This window comes from Ammospiza caudacuta, chromosome 2 (assembly GCF_027887145.1).
Source record: "Ammospiza caudacuta isolate bAmmCau1 chromosome 2, bAmmCau1.pri, whole genome shotgun sequence".
Taxonomy (NCBI): Eukaryota; Metazoa; Chordata; class Aves; order Passeriformes; family Passerellidae; genus Ammospiza; species Ammospiza caudacuta.
In genome coordinates, this window is record NC_080594.1 from 50,430,402 (window position 1) to 50,454,397 (window position 23,996).

The following is a 23,996-nucleotide window of genomic DNA, read 5'->3' on the forward strand; positions in this document are numbered from 1 at the left end:
GAAATGCTGCCAAATTACGTCAAACTGTGCACACCAGTAATTGTGACAAAACACACCTCAGGGATTAGGATGAGAATGAAATTGTTTTCCTTTGAAACCAAAAATTATTTAAATCAAGATGTAAATGACTAGTAGCATTAATCTAACATAATTAGGAATCTTAATACTCAAACTTATAATTCATACCTCTACTTAAGAACTGGGCACCAATATTTTTCTTCCTAATTCTCTTACCTGCTCAGAAAATCTATCATAAGACAAATTTCAGAAAACCTTCTTCCTTACCAGAAGGTTACACATACATAGTTAAGCACACAAACTGTCAATTTCCCCCTTTTTTCTTATGTTCCATGATCTCTACTGCATCCTGCTAGAAGTACGTTTTTGTCCTCTCTCCAAATACATAAAAATCTCCAGATACTAAAATTACTTTAAATATGCACAGGTTGGCCAAGTTTTTACAAGATGAGAAGGGTTTTCATGAATAACCAAAGTTTTCTTCTAATAAAACATTTAGGAAGCACTCAGTTTCTCATTATCTTCAGACATGTGACTTTTTTTAACTTGGGAACAACTTTTTCCAAAAGTTTTGCTTGCATTCTTGTACCTTGAACAACTGCACAGCACACAATCTGTAAACAATCTGAACAAACCTGATTATTCAGTTATTGGCTAGTTTTGTTCTCTTATGTGGCATATCTAATTTTACACCTAAATACCTTGCCACAAATCAAAACACCTAAAGTCAGACAACCTGCAGCTTTAATGATGCTCAATCTACTGAGCTGCCAGAGAGGAAAATCAGGTTAATCTATTGTATTTTAAACAACAGAGCAAATGGAAAAAAAAACACAGTCTCAAGTGATCAGTTAACATTCATATAGCTATTTGCTGAAAGGCTGTGCCAGCTTAGGCATGCTTCATTCTTTGTATTCAGTCCTGTTTTAAAGATATAAAAATTTGAGCAAATACAATGTAAACAGAGCCAGGTAGACTGCAGTAGTAAAGGACAAAATTACTGATCTGACAGTTTTAAGGCCAACTATTTATGATTTGAAATATGTCATACTATTCCATGGCACTTAATACACTGAAAGTTAGTACTGGGTGACACTAAGCAAGGGAATACATATTCATATGAGATATATACACATAGCCTCAGTTCCTAAAATAGAAAGTTCAAGTTTTTTGTCCAAATAAAATCAATTTGTGAAAGACCATCTGTGGTTTCCTATACTGAATAAAGTAATATTACTATTTAAATCAATTTAGTGCAAACTGACCTAAGTCCAAAGACATAACATTCCTTGATTTTCAGTCACTACTTACCAAATGCCCCTTATTTCTTTCAAAAAGACGACTACATCCTTTCCCCCCCCCCCCCCCCTCTTAAAAGAACAGCAAACACCTGACAACTAGCATGCCGTTCTAGTCTACATTAACAAAACTTGCTGATATACAAATCGTGCTTTGGTCATGCAGCACAGACCCATCTGAAAATGGCCCATCTCTCCATTTAATCAGTCTAGAAGAACACAGTGCCAGATGTCAATTAGCAGGTCATCCTGGCCACTCCGTACTCCAAGCTGACAACGGCAGGCTCGGCTTTGGAGAACTCGGACACGAGTTCGCTGTAGCGATTGTCTGCGGCGTTGCTGCCCTCTATGGTTCGCACGGCGTCGTTCACCGGCACCGGCGGCTGCTCCTTCTGGAAGCACGGAGGGGATTTCAGTGCGACGGGGGCAGGAGGAGCCGTCTGCTCCTGCTCCTTCACAAGGACCACATCTGACCGCCCGTTTCTCTGCTTTATTTTCTGAAATACAATGAACAGTTACCAACAGCGGGCATGACTCTTTACTGATGATACTGTGCTTTTAAAGGAAATGCATCCCCTTCTTTTGCTGGCCAACTCGGTGTCTACAGAACTCTTACAGACCCCAGCTTCTTCCCCACCGTTTACTGCTGATGCTACAAGCACTGCTGGCTTAAAATTGCAGAAGGGCAGAAGACAAAGAATGCCTATTAATATCCCCAGAGAAGGAAAGGTTATTCCAGACTTGCCCCTTGTTTGGTTGCTATCAAGATGGAAATACTTTCTGGAGTAGAAGCAGAGGAAGACAGACCTCGGCACTGTAGCAAGCAGGGATCTTGCAATCTCTTAAAGACCATGAGTATCTTAGTGAAAAAGCAGCTTGATATCCAAAGCCCTTCTATCTTTCCTAAAAACCTTCTAAAAGACTTTTTCCTTTAGATCTAAAAAATGCCAATACAGTTTGTTCAAATGCATGAATACTCTAAAAAATGTCAACTAAAACACAGGAAAGGAGAAAAGGATGTATCCTGCCAGCATGAGCAAGAGAAGAGGAAAGATTAGGATGAAGGGATTTTTCAGTTACATGGTTTGCATTGTTTGCTTACTTCATTTTTGTTTTTAATCCAAACTCACTCACCCAGTAACTGGGAGGTTACACTAGTTAACTGAACAGATTTGTTTGTTGATCTGTTTGTATTTCATTAGAACTGAGACTAAATCCAGAAGACTGGTGTCTCTTGGCATCAACTTTATATAGATGGAAACAGCAGTAGCAAAGTCGACATCAGGATTTCAAAAAAACTACATCTCACGATCTCTCAAGTGACAAATGTAGGCTCAGGTGAAGTTAATATCATGGAATGAGGTTCTAGAAAATTCAGAGCTGAGACTTTACTTTCCTCTTGCTTATTCTTTAGATTGTTTTTTGAGTTTTCTTCACCTTGCTGCTTCAATTGTATAAATTTTTTTAAATATAAAATCAAGATTTGAAACAGTATTAGATTAAGTGACCTGCATTTATTACTTTACAGTAGGATCAGTCTAATAAAATCTTTCCTCCTAGAAAAGCTGTACTTCCCCTCCCTCTCCCGTCCAACATAATATACGGGAGTTGTGTTACCATTTCTGTCCACACACAAATATTAAAACTGATTATCAGAAGACTTCTGCATTCCTTAAAAGGCATTATTCTGAAGTTTCAGCACCTTAACTGACTGTAACAAGTATCAATCAGCCTTTTCTGGCTGTTTGCTGCACCACCTAAAAGTCAATTATAGACATCTGATCTCTGGATTAAGCCCTGTCTTCATAAAACCATTACAATGTACATGACCCATAATTATGATGACTTACAACAGCATGCACCTGCTTATGAAGTTAAAAGAAGAACAATACTTACTGCTTCCATTTTAGTAGCTATAATAGAAATAAAACATTTTCAGTCTCCTTACTTTAGCAACACAGCTGTAGCTACATGGATACCTTGTTATCCAAAATAGTTCAATGCAAGCTGAGCTTCTGTGAAACTTGCCTTCAGTAAGGCTTTGATAGTAGCACTTTTACATCACAGAGCTCATTAATAAAGCAGAATAAATAGTGCCTTACAGCACTCATCATAGAAACAAGCAGTGAAAAGTCCAAGTCACCATCCCACAGAGTAAGTGCTAGGCCACACAGCAGTGACATTCAGGTGAAAACCAGCAGCACTGCAACAACTATAATCTGAAGAACAGGTCACAAGGGCACACACTAATTTTGTAATACTTACAGCTTCCAGTTCTTTAATGTCTTCCTCCAGCTGTTTATTTTGCTCACTTGTATTCATGATAAGGTTGAAAACAGACTGCCTGGGATGCATACTTCGATCAAACTGATGATACATATTTCTCCAAAACCTGCACAAAACACACACTTTCAGGTTTGCAAGGTAAGACAGAGCTGAAGAAAAGATAATGTATCTTATTTAAACTTACTTAAAATTGAATGATACTGTATTAGGCTCCAAAAGCGTTAGTTCTGGAGAAAAGTCCGGATTATACAGAGGATTCTGGTATTTCTTCTGTTCAGCCAACAGGAATGGCCACAAGGAATAGGTCTTCTCTTTTAGTCTTAAAACAAAAAAAGTTAGAGGTCAACACACTGACTGCAAGCAAACAAGCAGAAGGTAACTGCTTATGATGTGCAAGTTTTGCCTACTTGAAACAAATGCTTTTAAAATACAATGCAAGAGGAACTGATAAAAACTTCACAGAAGTTTTCCAGCTAAATGCATTGAAGATATCCTACTAATACTTCTAAATGAGTAGTCTTGAACAGGCAAGAATTGTAAGGTTAGCTAAAAAGAGTTGGGAGAGGAAATTACATGATACCTCCTAAATTCAGGTTACCTACTTTTAGAGGGGAAAAAAACCCCAAAAACAGATGAGAAGGAAAACTTTAACTTTCCCTATGAAAAAGATTCTGTGATTTTCTACCAGAATTAGAAAGGCTGTCTTCACCTATCTTCCCTGATGCAGTTCAACACAGGTTTCAGTACTACCAATCCTTCCTCTACTCAGAGTCTAAAATGAAGAAGATTCATGGAAGATCTTAGTCTGCCAGAACAAACAAAAGACACATTACAATGTGCCTGCTTACTTTAGCTCTTCTCGTTCTTGCTGGCAGTTTCCAAGGAAGTTACCAAACTGGCATGAATGGACATGTTCATGGATTTGAAGGAGGAAAGCTTCATTGAACTCAAAGGCTTGTGGAAACTGCTCGGTCAGATTCCACACGCTTTCTAAAAACTGGGTGAACACTGGCGAGATCTCTTTTGGATCACCATCCAGCTGACAACATCTGAAAAAGATTCCACAAACAGACTGAAACTGGTTTAAGTTAGAAATCAAGAAAGTCTTAGCTGCAATTGTTTTTAAATGACAGCACCTTGATTTGATGCTAGCTTTGATTTGGAAATTGAGCACCTAACTCCAAGAACTGGGGCAATTTTTGAATAGAAATAAGTCTATATTTGACCTGTTTTTCTGACTTATAAGTAATCACACATCTATATTAAGTACAAAATAGCAACATAAGACAGTTAAGTTCCTTTGAGTCTAATACTGTTCACAGTCAACATATGGAGTCTACCAGCTAAAGCAAATTAATAAGCAGTAAATAGCAGCAAGGCTATTGTCATAGCTGATGACAGGCAGATCAAGGGAAAAAACAGAACTCTTAACATACAGGACTTCTAAAGGTAGGTGTGACTTCACCATCAAAGTAAACATAAATGCAAACTTATCTTTAAAGATACCAAAACTATGTGTTTCATATTGCCTAAACAGCTGGGACATAGCTTTAGATTGGTTTTGCACTGTGTATACATTCATGCAGACCTTGCCGCCGTCATCAACTTCCGCAAGCAAGCACCAGTAGCACTGAGAATTTACATTTGCAATATAAATCAATTATCCAATAGGTATAAACTGCAATACACTGAAGGCAGCAGGAGAAGTGCCTTGTGTACTGAAAACAGCTTACTCATCACTGAACTGGTGCAGTGTGGCTAGAAATGCAACATCTACAAGCTGCCTTTTGTTTAAGAATACTTAGCTCAGTTTGCTGTTATACACTTTATCAGAGGAGTGAACTACCTGTCAGAGAACTTGTGCCCAAAGGAGATCCAGTCTTTCTCTATCAAGACCTAGAGGGTAAAAAAAACAAAATCTCATGTAAAACATTACTCAATCTTACACCTACAGTACTAACCCCACAGGTTATCAATATATTGTACTTTAAATCCGAGTTGAATAAGTTACAATAGAAACAACTATTTATCACTTTGTAACTTCTTTATTTTCTTGGAAGCTTTTCACAAGATTCTCAAAGTACATTTGTAAAAAACTAGTAAAAAGTTAAGCAACTTGCTAATCAGGTAACTGATAATTTTAAGAAAAAATGTTGCATGACTTCACTAGTAGGTTATTAACTTTCTATGGCAAAGAATAAGAAAACTGTAAGTACTGCATGCCTGCTATCATAATTTACATAAAACCACATAATATATTCTAACATTTATAACAGTAAGTTTGCTCATATCAACACTATCTTATCACTTTGGTCACACTATGAAGCACCAAAATGAACAAAGGACTGTCACAGAAATTTAACTGAAAGCAAGGATTAATCAAAACCCAAAACGATTAAATTACTTCCCTAAAGATTCTCACTATTAACAACTAATTAATCCTCTTCTAATTCTTCCTCAACTTCACTTTCAGTGCTTGTAATATTTGTGGCAGTTAGATCTAAACAATACATTGAACTAGTTTTATCCTTGAGGAGTTCCCATAACACCTTGCTTTGTCATTGCAGAACACTGTTGATTTTCCTAGTCTAAAATTTGGAATAATTTGTAATGAAATTCTTCTCTCAATATAAAAAGATGAAGAAATTTAGATTGCTTAGACATATTTAAGTCTCTATCACTGTGGGAATTATCATTTTCAGATTTTAAAAATGTTGTTTTGGAGACAGACAAAAATGTTGTTTTACAGGAGCACAGAGCTGCTGTAATTCAGTATGTGCACCACCTCACATAAGCACTTTGGAATCCTTCTATGTCACAGATAAGGGACTTGCTGGGATGCAAAGGACAACCATTGCAACATTTCTGCAGGGTGACTAAATCAATTTGCTATTTGTATTTCAACTTTTCAGATTTTAAAGATTTTTTTTCAAGTAGCAAAGCATATCTGTATGAAGTATTTATCAATATACTGCAACTCTCACTTTACACTTCAAACTAAAAAAAAAAACAACAAAACAGTACATTTGCTCCCTTTCACACTCAAACATTTTACAGCCTTTCTTTACCAAGGAACAACTCAACATTGCAATGGTCTACTTACCATGAATCCTTTGATTGTTCTGTAATAGGAATCTAGCAAGAGAGCTCCAAGAGAACAAACTTGGGAAGTCCTATCCCAGCCATCTGAACAGTGCACCAATACACTTGCACTCTCAACTGCTATTGCCTGCAAAACACAGCTGTTTCTTAACCGATGTTTTCTTCTAGACAGAAGTCAAAAACTAGTAAATAAATTTTAAAGATCTATATTTATTTCCAACTCATACCATAGGCCATCTTATTTAACAAAGCTAGAAAAATGTTTACTATGAGGAAAAGATTTAATAGTATCAGAAAGTATGAACTTTTCTCCATAGAAGTATAGAAAACTCCTTGAAAAGAAATTCCAGTACCACTTCTGTATAAACTAACCTCTACAGGCGTTCCCAGTTCTCTCTCTCCCCCTTATAAAACTAAATTTACAAGAAAACCGAACAATAATTAGATTATACATTACTGAGTACAGATTTAAAAAAACCCAAACAACATTAACTCATCATTAAAGATACCACTCGTTCATCATTATGCCACATAAAAGTAAAGGCCTAGGAAATGCTCATTAGCTTCAGCTCCTGTTGGCTCAGACATTTTTGAGGGTCATCATTAGGACAATCACCCACTTTTAACTGAGATAACTGCTTGTTATTTCACCTAGCAAAAACAAAGATCTTTACCCACTACCATCAGATCAAGCGCTTGGCTTCCTAAGTGCTTGGCAAAGGCAATTGTTCCTCTGAATTATTCACAGAATCCTATCTCCTTGCCAAATGAAGTCAGCATAGCCACCTTGGCTGCTCTACAATTACTGCCCCAATTCCACTTTTCAGAGTATACTAAATAATACTTTGTTCCATCTACCACCAAACTGGTTACACTTTTCAAAAATATCTAGAGAACCAGGAAGCATAAGAATCCCTTTGTCTCCCAACAAGATGAGCAAACAGCATTCAAAAAATCCCAGAACATTGGCTGGAATGTTTAACATCTCCAATCATAAAAAAACATATAATACTTTAACCAGCATATTAGATGTACTGGTATATATACTAAGCACCTATCTCCAAAAAGGTCAGCTGCAGAATTTTACACATTACATAATATTAAGCATAATTTTTCTGGTAGGAAGTCAACTTTCCACCAAAGAAAGAAGCAGCATGCAAGTTACCTTGGCTAGGAAGACAGCAGCATCCAACACAGCTTTGATGTGACGCAGCCATCCAGAACTCTCCAGACCAGACAAAAAGTCATTGACAGACAAACCTCTTGTGCCACTGACTGAAAGAAACCAAGAGTTAAAAAGCCTTAAGCAGTTGTAGCTACCTACACCCTGCAATGGAGAAAGAATAATTGCATGCTGTATCTAATCCCCTATGTTCTAAGTTGAATGGTGGTTTCCTGAAAGATTTCTAATCAAATGGTTAAGGGAGGAGTACTACAAAATGTTCTCCAGTCAGAATTCAACTCTGTAGAACAATATAACCATGAGCTGCAAGAGTAAGATCTTTGTGGTTTTTTGACAAAATAACATTCCAAGTAAATACACTGGTTATTCCTACCAGGAAGCCTTAGTCTTGTCACCAGAGAAGGCAATGCAAATGCCAAAGGCTCATTGGAAATACTTAATTAGTACTACTAGTAGGGAAGGAGCTGCATCCAGACAATAGACACAGTTCAGAGGAGTCACACTGCCAGAGATTTGTCCCCTCCACCCTGCACAGGAGAATAAAGTAAGTGCAGTACAAGAACACAGGGCCGAATGAAATCCACTGAAATTTTGTCTACCTTCACACTTGACACACTGCATTTCTGACTGATCTCTATCATTCTTACCTAACATACTTGGATCCTGTAACAATAATGTCAATTCAGAGAGCAAGGAAGAACTCAAATTAAAGGAAAGATGCTTTGCAGTGTAGCAGCAAGAGATGCAGAGGTAGACTGGAAGATTCTCACATAGAACCAATTCACATGTAAGACAGATAGCCTGTTTCTTGTACAATTTTGAGTAATAACTCACACAATTACCTTACTATTCAAACATTACAAACTTCTGGAATTAAAAAACTCCGCGAACATAACTTCAGCTATGTGTAATTCTAAGAAAAGACGCCGCCCAAGGCTCCTAGCTACACAAATACCTGCCTCTTCTACAGTAGAAGCCTACTTTCCACTACACTTAACAGCTAGACTTGATGATCTTAAAACTTTCTTTCAACCTAAATGATTTAATGATTCTAGAGCATTGGGCGGTAAATGAAAATAAAAAGGTTCTGTAGATGAAAATCAGCAGTAGGAATACAACAGCTGCCAAATCATCTTTATCTCTGGCCATGGAAGGAAGTGAGTCAGCAGCAAAAGCAGAGAACAAAATTCACCAAATAATTCTGTGATATAGCTTCATATTCAATCAAGTCCCTTGATATAAGGAAGGTTATGAACTCAAATCACTGTCTCCAAGAGCTTTCCTGTATCTGCACTAGATGTTTCTCAGCTCTCAGTCAAACAAGTTTTGGCACACTCCCCACTGCTCAGGAAGACTCATAGTGCCAGGTGCTGCTGAATACTAGAAGAATGACAGGCCTCCAAATAAGTATTGCAGCACCACAGATCCTCATCATCCATAAAACTAACTAGCAAACCACAGCACAATGAGGTAATAGAACATCAAGAAACCCCAGGAGAGAAGACCTACTTTTGAAGACTAGTCTGTAATATCAATAAAAGAAGTAAAAGCAAGATAGCTTTCCCCTGTCTTTGAAGGGCACCATTAGGCAAGAGTTCTGCTTCCAAAAGATCTGGCACATGGAGAAAATAGATATAGATGAGAATGTGAGCTAGCTGAAAGGACCAAGTCATTCTCTATACCAGTGGTTCCATACACTTGATCAGTCACAACAGTACACAAACACATCCACCACTCTGTGGTAAAGGAAAGAAACTGAAAATAGTCAAGTATCAGGAAATTAAAACCTCTGTAGAGAAGGGACTGGACAGGCAAAGCCATGTCTAGAGGTATGGCAGCACACCTACACACTCTGTAACTTAAGATTTACAGCACAAGCTTTCTAACTAGAAGATAAACAGGCTTCCAGCCCTTAGTTTGTTTTCACCCAGATACTGCTGTCAAAACCTGTTTTTGATCAGAATTTTCAGCTTGGCAGAAATATTTCACAACTAGTACTTCCCTAGCTAGATTTCTATATTTTTATAAATGAAGGCAGAGATAGGAACACATATGTTGAGCCCCAAGAGTTAGATTCCATTTCTGTGAATTAACACAGGCATTTTTATACTAGTTGGTGATTAAATCAAATGCACTGGTACTGGTCCAAGTCTTATATGCTGAAAAAAAAGTTATTTTCTAGTTCCTTATGGTCTTTTAAAAGGTGAAGGATGATTTATGGTACCATTTATAGTACCAGTCAGATAATTCAGCTACTCCACAATAAATAGGACTCAAGATAGTTCTGCCCATATGGATCCCACCATAAAAAATACAAGCCCTACATGCACATGAGCCCCAAAACCTCAATGTTCCCTTGCTTGACTGCCATTATTCACACTACTAGCAAAGCCTCAGCCAGCAGTTCAGGAGGTGACTAGACCTGCAGAGTGAAGCACAGAAGGCTGCAGGCAGGCTTTTTTTTTTAACAAATAAAAAAACCTAGATAATGCCTTGCCCTATACAGAAAACTCTACATAACTCACAAAACCCACTCAGTTTACACACTTCCACCATCAAAATATATGTAACAGATTGCAATATCTATTTAGCCTTCTCCCCAAACATTTTCTGTGGAAATGCTCCCTTCTTGACATACCCAAAACCTTTTTGCTTATCAGAGTTCAAGCCTTTCTGTTATGTAACATTTTAATTTAAATATATAAAAAGTGAACTTTGAATTTAGTGTTACAGCTACAAACTTAAGTCTATGTCAAGTTTCTTCCATGAGTGTTGTAGTCTGCTCATCAGTAGAGTCATCACGTTCACACTGAAGAAAACTATTTTAGTAAAGTTTTGAACCACTGCATGCAAGATATTTAATTAATAGCTGAATCCAAAATTCAGCTGTTACTACACTGTAAACCCCACCAGCATACTCCATGATATAGTCCCATTACAAAAGGATGTTGGGAAGGATTTTGTCTCACATTCAGCTTGCCAGTGGAATTTGCAGATTCTGAAAGAAATCAGGCAGACAGACACAGAGCCAAGGAGCAGGACACACACCAAACAATGAGTAACAGTTGTTTGTTATAAAAAGCCCAAACAACTGAGGGCAGTCCCAGTTACAGTGGTGCTTGAACAAACAGCGTCATTGGTATCATGCTCTCATTTGAGAACATTCAGTCCAGCACATTCAGGGAAAGTGAGTACACAGAAGATAAATGGCATTTTCCTCATTTGAAGTTGTGAACCATTTTCATGGCATTTTATTCCTGATCACCCCACTGACAGCACATTTCTACAAGGGGCTGAAGAGTAATTTATTGCAGACAACCCTAAATTTTAAGGGTCCTTTCTACCCCTGAAGGTGCTCCTACTTCTAAAGTGGCATTCAGCAAAACTCTAAGAAAACATACAGAATGAACAGAGGTAAAACAAGTGTATTCATTCACCAAAAAAAACTTTTGTGGAAAACAAACAATAGAGATTACTCATTATTTTGTTCAACAGTGTTTAAACAAACCAATTCTTCACACAAGGAAAAACTAAAACATATTCCATATCTTTAAATAAAGTTACAGTTACAATACTATTTAGTAAGTATTGCCGGTGGGATGCCAAATCAAAAGGAAGGAATATGAAGTCTGTGAAACTCTACTGTGTGATGCACACACTTCTGCATCAGACATTATTACACAGGAGCAGGCTTCTTAAAAAATCAAAACAATCAAGTTTTATTAGCTAGTTTCCTAGAATTGAATGTATTAGTTAGAGAAAGGGGGATTACGAAAAATCTAAAAAAAATCTAAAAGCTCAAGCTCAGGATCATGCTTCTCAATTTTTCTTTATGAAAAACACATGCAGGAATAATCAGGAAGATCCCTATTATCAAAGCTCAGCAGGACTCCATGCACACTGCCTGAAGAATAGGTTAGCAGCACATCCAGGATCAATGAAAATAAAGATTACACCGCTAGTCTGTAAGATTTCTTGATCAATGTAACAGCATGTCTTCATCAAAACAGGCTTCCATACAAGTGTAAACTTTCTGTGTCTCTGGAAATACTTGCTTAATTCCAGAAGCCAAGCACTTACACATGTATTGTGTGTCAGGTGTGGAAGCCTCACTTCTGCCACTGTATTCTAATCTCAGAATCCACAAAATGTCTTAAATTTTCTCTCAGCTGTCTACCTAAAAAATATTAACAGAATTATGAACACAGTTCTGCCTCTCCATTTTCTCCACCAGGAGGCAGGCAGTGGTGTGGTGAAGTGGCTCACCTTTCCCCCTGCCCCCTTCTCTACAAACACCTACAAGCACACAAGGGGCTCACCAAGTCAAAGAGCTCAAGTTTTGTACAGACCATATGCTCGCTGTGAATTCTGCGGAACAAAGCACCCCTTGGAGAAGAACTGATATTCTGTAAATGAAAATGCATCTACAGGCACACACTTGGAAAACAAAGGAGTCTCTCATTGACACACTAACAAACTCACTGAAGACATATTTGCCATTCAATTTTCTCAGAATAATTCCATTCAGTTGGGTTTACAGTTTGAAGGTTGAGGTTTAAGGTAATTCATTACCACAAAGCACATCAAACTGGTACTAAAGACAGAGCTGGAATAAACCATAGAAATGCCAATGCAGTTTGTGTAGCCTATTATTAAAGACTTCAGAAAAACACCCTGTGTTCAAATACACTATTTTAGTACAGTTAAAACATACCTTCCAGAAGTTTCTGCAAGCTAGATCTCATTACATGAATATTTTCAATGCCAACAAACTGGAACCTAATGTTTGAGTAGTTGTCTTCATTCTCATAGCCCTTCCCAGCAGCTCTGTTAGCCATTGCATTAAGCTTAAAAGAGGAAAATAAAACCATGGAAAAACATTATTGGAATAAAAAATCAAATTAGGAAGCAAAAGTCAAGCAATTTCAATTGAATACATTGGGAAAAAAACACAAGAGCACATAGTATAAACAGACTCTAATATAGTTTGTGACAAATCAGCTTGAAAGAAGTATAAGAAAAGGACAGTATATAGATATTTTTAAAAAATAGTATATATTTAGAGCTGACATATCTGAATGATGCATTTAGTAATTCCCATTCTCCTCTACAGATTCCTAACTAATAAGCCTTTTTTTGTGTCCAAATATTTCTGAGTAAAGACACTACAAACATCTCACATACAAAGGAAAGAGTAAGACCCAGACATTTTCAGCTCCTGTACTGAGTGAAATTAATACTAATTGAAATGAAGATGAGTCTAAAGAGTGGTAATCAGCCATACATTGTAACAGGTAATAACATAACTTAATAAAATAACAGAATTCAGTTTAATTAGACAGCGATGAAATATGATGGTGAGGCACTGGAAAACATTGCCCAGAGAAGTTGTGGATCCTGGAAGTGTTTGAAGCCAGATTGGACAGAGCTCTGAACAACCTCATCAGAGGCTGGAGATGATGTTTAAGACTTCTTCTAACTCAAGCCATTCTATGATGACCTCAAAATGCCAAAACAGAATTTCCTCCACTTCCTCACTTTTGAGACAGTTTGTATAGATCATTTACACAGAACATAGTACTCTCCCATTCCAAAAGAAACCACATCACAGCTCACCATTTCCTGAATTTCATTTCAAACAATCAAAATTATCTGGATCCCACTCAACTGTTCACTTCTTAACTATGATTTAAGCATATTTTTAAATGTCCCTCTCAAAGTGTAGCAGCATATTCAGAGAATTCTAACTGACTACTGGGACAGGTTCAACTGTCCAGCTGAACCTTAAACCTTCTTTAAGAAAGCAAGTAATCGAAACACCAGAACAGAGAGGCATAACCTCATTTTTACAACATTTTTGCTCAAGGACTCCTACTTGGCTCCAAAATTTTCAAAATTACATTGTATCCCTGCACTCCAATATTCAGGAGGAGAGGCTTGTCTGCAGCACCAGAAGTATGTACCTTGGGCCTGGTGTCCATGACGTACATGTAGCGATTGGAAGGATTTGCTTTACTGATGGCTTGCAACATGTGCTCATCTTCCAGGCACCTGGCACTGAAACCTGAGAGAGGCTGACTGCATCTGCAAATTGCAGCCTGCCAGAAACAACAAAGAACAAATCAGCATCAGTTTAATATGTGTACTTGAAGTGCTTAGCAAAATCTCAAAAGACACTGAAATAAATTGTTTCATTCAGCAGAGAACACCAGCAAACTGAATAAAGTTCAGGTGTTCCTGAATAAAGTTCAGGTGCTTAAAAAGTACATTCCTTGGAAACCCTGAAACACAGTAGCTACAACTTAAATTTAAATATTCATCAAAACAGGTTTTCAGGTTTATCTTCATGGGCAAGGTATCAGTTAACTGACATAATCAGTTAACTGACATAAAAACTCACAGAAGTACAGACTGGGAAAATGATACTTTAGGAAAGCAAGCTACTCCCTTAATACACAATGAATTATGTGTGTTTTTACTAAAGCAGACATGATTTTATTATTGCAAGTGCAATTTGTTATCATCTAATGTAATTTTTGTAATGTCATTTTAATGATATGTTGTATTTCAGAAGGTATCAGGTACATCTTCCGATATTCAAATAATGATATAATTATGTTCAAATCCATCTAGTAACTTCACATTCATGGAAAAATTCTTTAACTCAGCAAGGTGACAGTAGGGTCCTTCCACAGCTGAGACAGGTACATGCTGCTTTCCACCACCCACTGCAAAATCTTATTTCCTACCCTGTAGAGTTTTTTTACCTTGCAAATAACTCCTTGAAGAACCAATATTTTTACTTTGTTGGTTTATCTGTTTAGGGTTTTTTTCCTACCATTTTGACCTAACATATTTTATTTCTGATGTATCAAGGAAGACAGATCCCTTAAGAGACAGCTATCCTCAGTTACCTTAATGTTAGTTTCTGAAAACTTCAGTAGAGTCAACAGATTACTTAAGGATTTATTTTAAACTGGCTAGGCTTACTCCACATCCTGTCAGGCACCACTCCTGTCAGCTGTATTCAGGGTTATCCTGAGTCACACCCTTCCATACAAGTCATTGTACTTGAACCTCCTCACCAACCCTTGAACTACTGTCAAGTGCTGAGAAATACTTTTCAGTACTTTTACAGCAAAAGGAAGTCACACTATACCTCTTTGTTTTTATGATAATATGACAACACTGGGAATCTTCCTTTGCTTCTGAACTTGGAGCTACCAACAATTATGGGCTTGCTTGCAGTTCTGGGAACATAAAGTTCTCTAGGATAGGTTTCACAAACCTGAAAGACACAGATACACAGAAAGGATTTTATAGGCAAGACACAAAGCCTAACCTAATTTTATATTGTATTCAATTTGAAAGAAAGATGTAAGGTGAATTAAGACACAAAAGATAAACACTACCATGTTTCTTTATATAAATGTAAACAACTCAAAGGAGACAAGCCATAGATGAAAGTAGTACAAACTGGTATCCAAGTTACACATCCAAGCATCACCATACCAGCATTCACTCTAAAGAATGCAACTCTGCAGTAGAATGTGTTTCAAATAAAATACTGAAATTATTTCCCTCATTTTTAATGCTTCCAGACTACAAAGTAAGATGAAACCTAATCTCAGAATCAGCCACACCACCACAACCAGCACTGCAAAATGCTGAAGTAGAATCCTGCTCAGTTGAGAGAGACATCACAAAGCTGCAGAGCACCAGAATCAGTGGGGCTGAGCTTCCAACAGGTAAGCATCTCTCAAAACAATCCCAAAGAACCCACGCATCCATACACACACGCTCTCTCAATGAGGCCTTGTGAAAACCTTCAATCAGGAAGTTGTGAGATTGCACACTGATTAAGGAGTTAACTCTACCTGCAAGTTCTTGCTCATATAGCAAGCCAAGTGATTTGGCAGTAAGGTGTTTTCTATAGGCCTCACTAGAAACAGACGCAGAGCAGAACATGCTTCCATTACAACACTTACCTTGTAATCACGATTTGCATCAGACAACTGCCAGTAATCATTTGGCACTCCCATTCTCTTATATTCGTCTGCTAGGTCAATAAGCTGCCAACCTTTGACTTGCTCAGATTCATTTTGTTTAGGATTATAAGAAAAGGCATACAGGTCTTCGTATTTTGCTAAAAGGTAAAGAATATGTAATGGGGAGAAAGTCTCAGGCTTCAAGATTCACAGAAGCAAGACTAAACAATAGATACTTGACATGTCTGAAATATCTATTCTGCAACTATCCTACAGTTAATTGATAATTACAGATACCTAGTCAGAAGTAGGTTATGAAAGTTTTTCTGAGTGTGCTTGACCTGTTTCAGAACAGACGTTTCTAAAGCCATAAGGGTCACAAAATGAAGACTGACAAACTTAAGGCAAAAGGCAGAATTATTAAAAGACTTCACAGGACCTGAAAGAACAAACTGTTTTGGAAGGCAAGAACTAAAATTGACATCTACTGACCTTAAACTTTAAAGTTTCCCTTAAAAAATAAAAGCTTTCAAAAACTCTGTTTTTCCTAGTAGGCTATTTACTTGTGACAGATGACATTTAGCACTGTTCTAAACACAAGGCAGAAAATGCAAAAGACTCTACTGACAGAAGTCTTTGTAAAGCTGAACTGGTAATGTTATTCTAACATCAAATTTCAACTTTATTTTTGAAACTGCATGAAATTAGTAAAAATTGATTTGCTCAGTGGGTTTTTAATTGACGGAACACACAATTAAGAGAGACTATACACATTTATATTCACAATTTCTGGAACACCACTAGAAATGCAAAATAACGCATAGGAATCTCTCATTCTGTTAAGGAGCACCACTGACATACAAAAGCCAGACAATGCAGCTTCTGAATTTTTATGCAGATTAATATTTAATCAAAAATTCTATTTATTACCAAACCCACATGAGACTTTATATAATGTGTGTTTAAAAAAAAAAATAAAAGATAATTGGTTTACACACACACACACCCCAGCTTGTTATCCATTCATATACTGCAAAGTCTTTTACAGCTACAAGGATTACCTGTTCTTGAGAGCTGAAGCAAAGAATTATAAATGTCATGACAATCTCTTTCTCTGGGTACAACAAAGTGAACTATCCTGAAGTTCTTGCACTGGATGACAAGGGGGCAGCCAGAAGTAGTCAAAGGAAGTTTTTCCACTGCAGCAATGTGATGATGAAGTATCTGTGACATACAAAAACTCACAGAGTAAGCAGGCTGAGGAAAATAAGAATAGCATACTACTTAGATCAGCAGATGCAAGACAGCACACTAAACAATGCTGAATATGGATTTTGACTAATTTTGTCAGCCAGTTATAAAAAGAAATACATTTACAAGCAGAAATACAAGAATGCCATTTTGATCAGGATATTAAATGTATAAAACTTCTGTTACTCTCCTCTCTAATTCTGAAGTGTCCCTCTAAGTGCAAAACTGAGATGTAAAACTCCACTGTAATTGTTTAGTTTTCTTTTAACTTTGTTAACTAATAGGCTTATATCTCATTAGGCAATGTCCAGACACAATATCTATATTTTTTAAGGATCTACAGAAACATACTTCAGAATTTTCAGACAAAATAAAGGAAGTAAGGGAAAATAATTCAATGTACTGAAGATTTCAAAATTCCAGTATTTAACAGGTACAGATAGAACAAAGACAAGAAAAACATCTCCTGTATTATCTACTGTATTAGATAAACATGACAGTTTCTCAGCTAAATGTTTATGACCACTTTAACAGCACGTCACAGCAATGGACATACAGAAGCCCTCCACAGATTTATTATGTGTGGCAAATCTACGCAAGATTTAGGTAAATACAAAGAAAGTAACAGCTGTTCAACTCTGGGAAGAAAGGCACAGATACATAACCTCAACTGAACAAGATGTTCTTGACAGAATTTCAATTACCTCACTGAAGCAATGAAATCCTCTTAAACATTGATCAGAATCTGACTGGCATCTGAAAACTATACTGCCAAATATGCATTTCCAAAGAGACTATCTTGAAGGCATTATAATAATTGTACCTGGTACTTGCATTATCATCAGAAATGCAGTACTTGGAGTATGGGTTCAATTTCCCCAAAATGAAACCTCTTAATGCAGTGCATAGGGAGACACAAGCAAGCAATGCTTCTGAATCATGCTGTCCCCAAAACCCCATTTTGTATGAAAGAGTAACAGTTTGGTTTGTACAAAGGTGTACCTTTTATACAAGAACAAGTAATAGAAAAATGAATTTTCTTGAAAGCACCATGAGGCACTTAGATACCCAGGATACAGGATTAAGGGTAATCAAGGAAAATACACCTACAGGAATAAAAAAAATTAACAACAGCTAGGGAGATGCTATTTCATCCTGGAGGATGAAAGACTTAAGGCACTTACTCAAGTCAGGTGGCTGGACTCCAATGGGAGCCACAGCCTGATGTTCAAATGTGTGCCACCAGGGCAGTTAGCACAAAAACTAATGGGAAACACTGCACTAGCCAGTTTTGATTGCACAACATTGGTACTGGTCAACAAGAAGCTGCTGCCCCATCTGAAACCCTTTATTTCAGAGATGAATACTTGTGAAGAAACAGCTGCTTACTGCTCTAAAAAAGTGCATGTAATCTTCAATATTGCCCAAACCTGAGATTTTAGCATTTTTGCTATCTCATTTAACCTAGACAGAATCTAATTACAAGGTAAGTTAACTCTGAACTTTTAAACCTGATGCTTAACCTATGTATCAGTCTCCCACTCCTGACTCAGAATCATGGTGCAAGTCAGTTATTTAAAGAAAACCACCACACATGCACTCAGAAATACAAGTGAAAGCTACAGAAGAAATTACAGCAGCCTGAGGAAAAGTCAAAACTTTCAACATGACCTGATTTCAACTGCAGCAGCGTCACGCAAGAGCATAACCTGTGAATTATTAACTTATTATGATACCGCGAAGGAGGAAAGTAGAAAGAACAGCTAAGAACATTTTAGTAAACAAATTCAACCTTAGATCAGGGAGAAGAAATGTATCTGGAGGACCCATGCCTTGGAGCCACAAGCATTCACTATCCTTACCCAGGTCTCTCTCTGGCTTGAATCTATGAATAACAGATGAGTTGCTGTAAGGTACAGAGTGCCCGTCAGTGACTTATTGCTCGTGCTGAACCTATCCAGTAATTTCACCTGCTCTACCTGTAACAAAAAAAGGGAGGGAGGAATAAAAGTTAAGTTTGAATTTCTGCAGAATTTAAATTACAACTTAGCAAAGGTTTTGTCAGTTGGTGCAATAATTTTGAAAATGGTAGGAAACATAAGGCAGCACACACAAGGCTATTCAGGCCAAACTAGAGTGGTCACAAGCTTTGAGACCAACTAGTTCAAATATTCTGTTTCAATAAAAAGCATTGAGCTATTTTTTGTTTCAGTTTTTTCTAAAATAAGAATTAATAATTACTAAGCTTTTAGGCTGCTTCCCCAAAACACAGCAAACACACACTAACAGTTTCCTGGTATTGAGATGCCAGCACCGAATTAACAGCTGATCTCAGCAACATGCTTTATTAGCTGTCTTCACACTCAATGCCATAAACCTGACTTCCATTTTAGCTATGTACTGTCTTTTATAAATTCCCCAACTTCAAAAATCAGTATTATTATAACCTTGCCTTTTAGTCAAAATGCATTCTTAATGAAATGTAAGCATTCTACTAATAATTACAAAAAAAGCTCCTAGAAATTCAAGGACTGTGCTGGCATTTGAAGCAGATAATTCACGCTTGAGCCTCACAAGGGCCAAAAACTCCTTCTGGCATTCTATCAACACTGTTATCTCAATCCTATGGAAAATATTTCAAAATAAGAACTATTTCTAGATAGCCTGTATTTTATCTGCCCCTCCTAACTCTGGGCTCCACAGAGTGCTCCATTTGAAACGAGCATTACTCGATTCTTTGCGTGCAGGAACAGGAAAGGAGTGTGGCAAATGGCTTATCTCCACACATTCCTCTCTTTCTTGGCAGCACTGGCTCATTAATGCCAAGTTAAAGCTCTGTGCTACATTAAATGCATGGCACAACTCCAAAAACTTCCACACCAGCAAGACCAGCACCCAGAGGAGGCGACAAGGAGAACCCACATCTACTGTGCTGATGTTAAGCCATTTTTAACTCTTATGTACAGATGTATTTACCTGCTAAAAGCACATACAAAACAGAAAAAAAATGAAGTCTTTCTTACGATCTAGAAAGGCCTAATTTTGCTTTCAAAAGTTGAAAAAACAACAATAAATACAAAGCAGAATGAAGGAAATACAAATATATACTAGAAGTCAGCACTATGATAATATTCCAGATTTCAGTTTAGAAAGCAAAAAATTGGAAACTAGAAGCATCAGTACACCCAAACTACATCATGCTGAAACCACCAAGTCCTCAGGTTTAGAGCAGCATAAGTGAATACACCACAGCCAAAGCACAGAATCCATACTGGGCAGGTCTGCAGCAGTAATTGCTCCAGTACCTGGCACTGCACCTCCCCAGCAAATCGAGAAGTGCACAGAAACTGCCCCAGCTTTGCTCCAGTAACACCACCCACAAAATCACAAAATCCTGGCATGTGAGCTTTCCTTCTCTTCCATGCAATAAGGCAGCTCTCCTCAAAGCTGCATTTCTACATTAGATGAGGACAGGCATTAGTGCTCCAACTTCCACTTACCTAGGTAAAGTCTACAAGAATTCTGAAAGCCAAGTCACAGATAAACTTTTCTTAATGACAACTGGGTTAGATTCAGCCTCCACAGGTGACAGATTCATTTAAACTTGACTCACACCAGATTAAATGGGTACTCAGCTTATGACACACTTTTTCCTTTTGCTGTTTGATTTAATTTAGCAGTCAAAGTAAGCAAAACTTTCCATATCCAGGAGAAAGAAATCCAGCAGTATTTTCATTAATACACATTTGACTTCAAATATGCAAACAGGTTTGACTGAAGAATTTTCAGCCTTTTCTACCTTTTCTATTTTGCTTTAAAATACCCTTAAGGATACTATCAAGATTCATCGATAAAACACATATTCTTTAATTCACCATCACATTTAATAAACTGAATGTGATCATTTGTTGCTACTTAAACATAAAACTCTCAGAAGTGATTTTTAAGTTGACCTCACTTCCTTATTCAACATAAAATCTGTTGGACAGTTTAATTTCCCAAAAAGCTACACTCAATTTCAGATACCTGTGTGGACAGTTGTAAAGAAATTTTAATTTCAACATTCCCAGCAAACTGAAATTGGAGGAGACACAAAACCTATTCCATCACCTTCTCCTGGGGATAACAGCTGCCCTGCACAGCAGTTAATCTTGCAAGACTGCACTCTTGTTTCAAGTTTATTTCACTATGACTTAACTAAACTGAAAAAACAGGAATGATGTCAGATTAGAAAAAGCAGGGATGTCTCAGAACAGCTGGCATGAGATCCAACTTGAACCTACACGCAAAGTGAATCTTCAAGACCCACAGTGCAGGTTGTATTTTACTTTTCTTGCTTCCTATACCTCTAATGCTTGCCAATACACATTTTCACCTGGATATTTGATAAACCAACAGCTTGCAAAAAGCTAAGCAAGCAACACAGCTGTAACAAAAGAAATATCACTCTATTTCTTACCATAAGAAATATCACTCTATTTCTTACTGTTTTTTTAGAATGCATAATTTTTTCATATGAATTATAAAAATAATCGCTTCAAGTAGTAAGTCTTGTATCTTACAAATTGTGTTCAGGGCTCATTTCTCTCTTCACTTCTATTGTTACATGAAGTATTTTTTCCCCAGCAGTGCCCCAAAAACACAATGCAGAGATACAATCAGCTGCAGACACAAAGAAATCAGCAACCTGCAGCCTTTCTAGTGTCAATTTCAGATCTGAAACTTAAACAGATACTCTGATCATCTGTTGGCTTTAGTCTAGCTTTCATTTTGGAATCAGCTACTGACTCTAACAATACAATATTAAATTTCCAAACAAGGACTTTCATGTTTGTAAATAAACAGCTGATAAAGAAACTTTATCTCAAATCTGTCAGCATGATGCACTAATAAAGTGCATCTAATTTCAGACTTATAAAGTGTCACTAATGGTAGTTTCATCAAAGACCTTCTTTCTGTTTCACATATACACATGTATATGAAAAATAAAAGCAGCTATACACAGTTATATAAAAGTTATATAAGTTATTACTCAAGAAATTTAAAAGCCCTTTCCTTTATGTAATTATTGGTTGTGAATCTAGTACTGGGACAGGAAAAATGAACGCTCCTCTTCTAAAGATATCTATAAATCAACTTTAAAGTCAGACTGCCAGGTTGAGGAAATAATCACAATTCCCAGGAGCCTACAGACAGGGGGAGTCTTTTCAGCAACCTTTGCAGTCAGGGATGATGAGCAAGGTGAGAAAAGCACTGTTAGAAATTTAATTCTATAGAAACTGTGACTTAAAAACTCACTAAAAAATTAGCCACAACAAGAGAGACCTTCCTTTTGCATCTTCAATATACAAATAAGGCTAAGACACTAATAATAGGAAATAAAAGTCACAGAAGTCCAAAATGTCAGCTACAGCTTAGCTGACGTATTTTTAATAGCCTAACACATTACACAGGCAATGATGTCCTGCTTATTTAACACACACTGGAATATTCAAAAAGGAGAAAACAAATCGGTTGTTTTCACAACAGATTTGCCTCCAAAACTAGAAAACGCTGCACGGAACCATATACAGAGCACACAAAACAAACGCCATCCCCTCCCAGCTCGCTTATCCTGCTCCCCACTCCACCACAAAACCCCCACACCGGGATTTTTAGCGTCTTCCCCTTATTACAGACACGGGGCCACGCTGAGCAGCACGCCCAGATCCCTCCAGCCCTTCCAGCGGCGCGGGCCGCTCCAGAGCCCCGCGCGGGGCGGCACCGGCCACAGAACAGCAGGAGGCAGCCAAAACAACAACGCCCTCGCCCGCAGCGGCTGCGCCGGGCTGGGCTGGGCGGGCCGTCCCGACCGCACAGTTATCCCCGCTCCCGAGCCGCAGCATCAGCAGTACCTTGGTGGTGCGGATGTGCTCCATGGCGGCGCCCGCTCGGCCGCGGCCGCCTCCTGCCCGCCGCCGCCACAGAGCCGGGCCGGCGGCTGCTCCGGCTGCGCTTCCGGGGCGGGGCCGCGCCGGCTGCGGGGCGGGGCCAGCGCCGCGCGCCCCGCAGCGCCCCCGCGCGGCGGGCGGCGGGAATGGCTGAGGGGAGGGAGGGGTTGGGGAGTAGGAATGGCTGAGGGGAGGGAGCGGCTGAAGGGAGGGAATGGCTGAGGGGAGGGAGCGGCTGAGGAGCTGGAATGGCTGAGGGGAGGGAGCGGCTGAGGAGCGGGAATGGCTGAGCGGAGGGAGCGGCTGAGGAGCGGGAATGGCTGAGGAGCGGGAATGGCTGAGGGGCGGGAGCGGCTGAGGGGCGGGAGCGGCTGAGGAGCGGGAATGGCTGGAGGGCGGTGTGGGAAAATAAGGAGGGATAAACAGGTAACTGTGAGGAACTTGTAAGGGAAAACATGGTCCTTATTCCCGGGTGGAACGCGGTCAGCCACCCGACCTCTCACACACCGCAGAAACTAAAAGGGACTAAACGGAGGGTGGAGCAGAGGGGAGACCCCGCTACCAGGCTCAGTCGAAACACTTGCAGAAGTAGGAGGAATTTGGTGGCGCTTTCCAGTTGAAAATCCACGCAACAGATGAAAACCAAGGGAGATAAAGGAAGATGTGCTGCTGTTGAATCAGAAACCATGGTGAAATCACTCTCCTTGGACTGACACATGTTCTCATCATCTCAGATACTATCCTGAGATACCTGCCTGCTGAAGTACGACCGTCCCTCACTGACCAAGATGTATAACTAAAGTCACTCAGTGTCCACCTAGACATAAAAAATAATATAAAAGTGCGTTAAGAATGAGGAAAAGTTAGGGAAGACTCTGTTATATCTTCTGGGATCGGTCAATGGGCTGAACCAATCTTCTCCCTCATGGGGATGCCCAAG

The 23,996-nt window shown here is 38.4% G+C and overlaps 1 protein-coding gene across 1 annotated transcript; it reads right to left on the bottom strand.

Annotated features, from left to right (window-relative positions):
• Nucleotides 1-1,413: 1,413 nt before the first annotated feature.
• Nucleotides 1,414-23,120, bottom strand: MTMR6 (myotubularin related protein 6). The gene is made up of 14 exons (XM_058825041.1): nucleotides 23,021-23,120; nucleotides 18,989-19,105; nucleotides 16,937-17,099; nucleotides 15,876-16,033; nucleotides 15,047-15,175; nucleotides 13,851-13,985; nucleotides 12,602-12,734; nucleotides 7,870-7,979; nucleotides 6,706-6,831; nucleotides 5,449-5,498; nucleotides 4,451-4,651; nucleotides 3,787-3,921; nucleotides 3,582-3,708; nucleotides 1,414-1,813 (listed from the first exon to the last, which is right to left on the bottom strand). The coding sequence occupies exons 1-14, from the start codon at nucleotides 23,042-23,044 to the stop codon at nucleotides 1,553-1,555; spliced, it is 1,869 nt and encodes a 622-aa protein (XP_058681024.1). The 5' UTR covers nucleotides 23,045-23,120; the 3' UTR covers nucleotides 1,414-1,552.
• Between the last annotated feature and the right edge of the window lie 876 nt (nucleotides 23,121-23,996).

Bases quoted from the DNA above. Each gene is read 5' to 3' on its own strand.
- MTMR6 (XM_058825041.1), bottom strand. From the start codon at position 23,044: ATGGAGCACATCCGCACCACCAAG. The intron at 7,980-12,601 runs GTATGTTTTAAC...GGTTTCTTTCAG, and splicing joins CTTGCAGAAACTTCTGGAAG to TCAGTGGCACAAGAGGTTTG. The intron at 4,652-5,448 runs GTAGTTCACTCC...AATCTTTTTCAG, and splicing joins GGGCACAAGTTCTCTGACAG to ATGTTGTCAGCTGGATGGTG.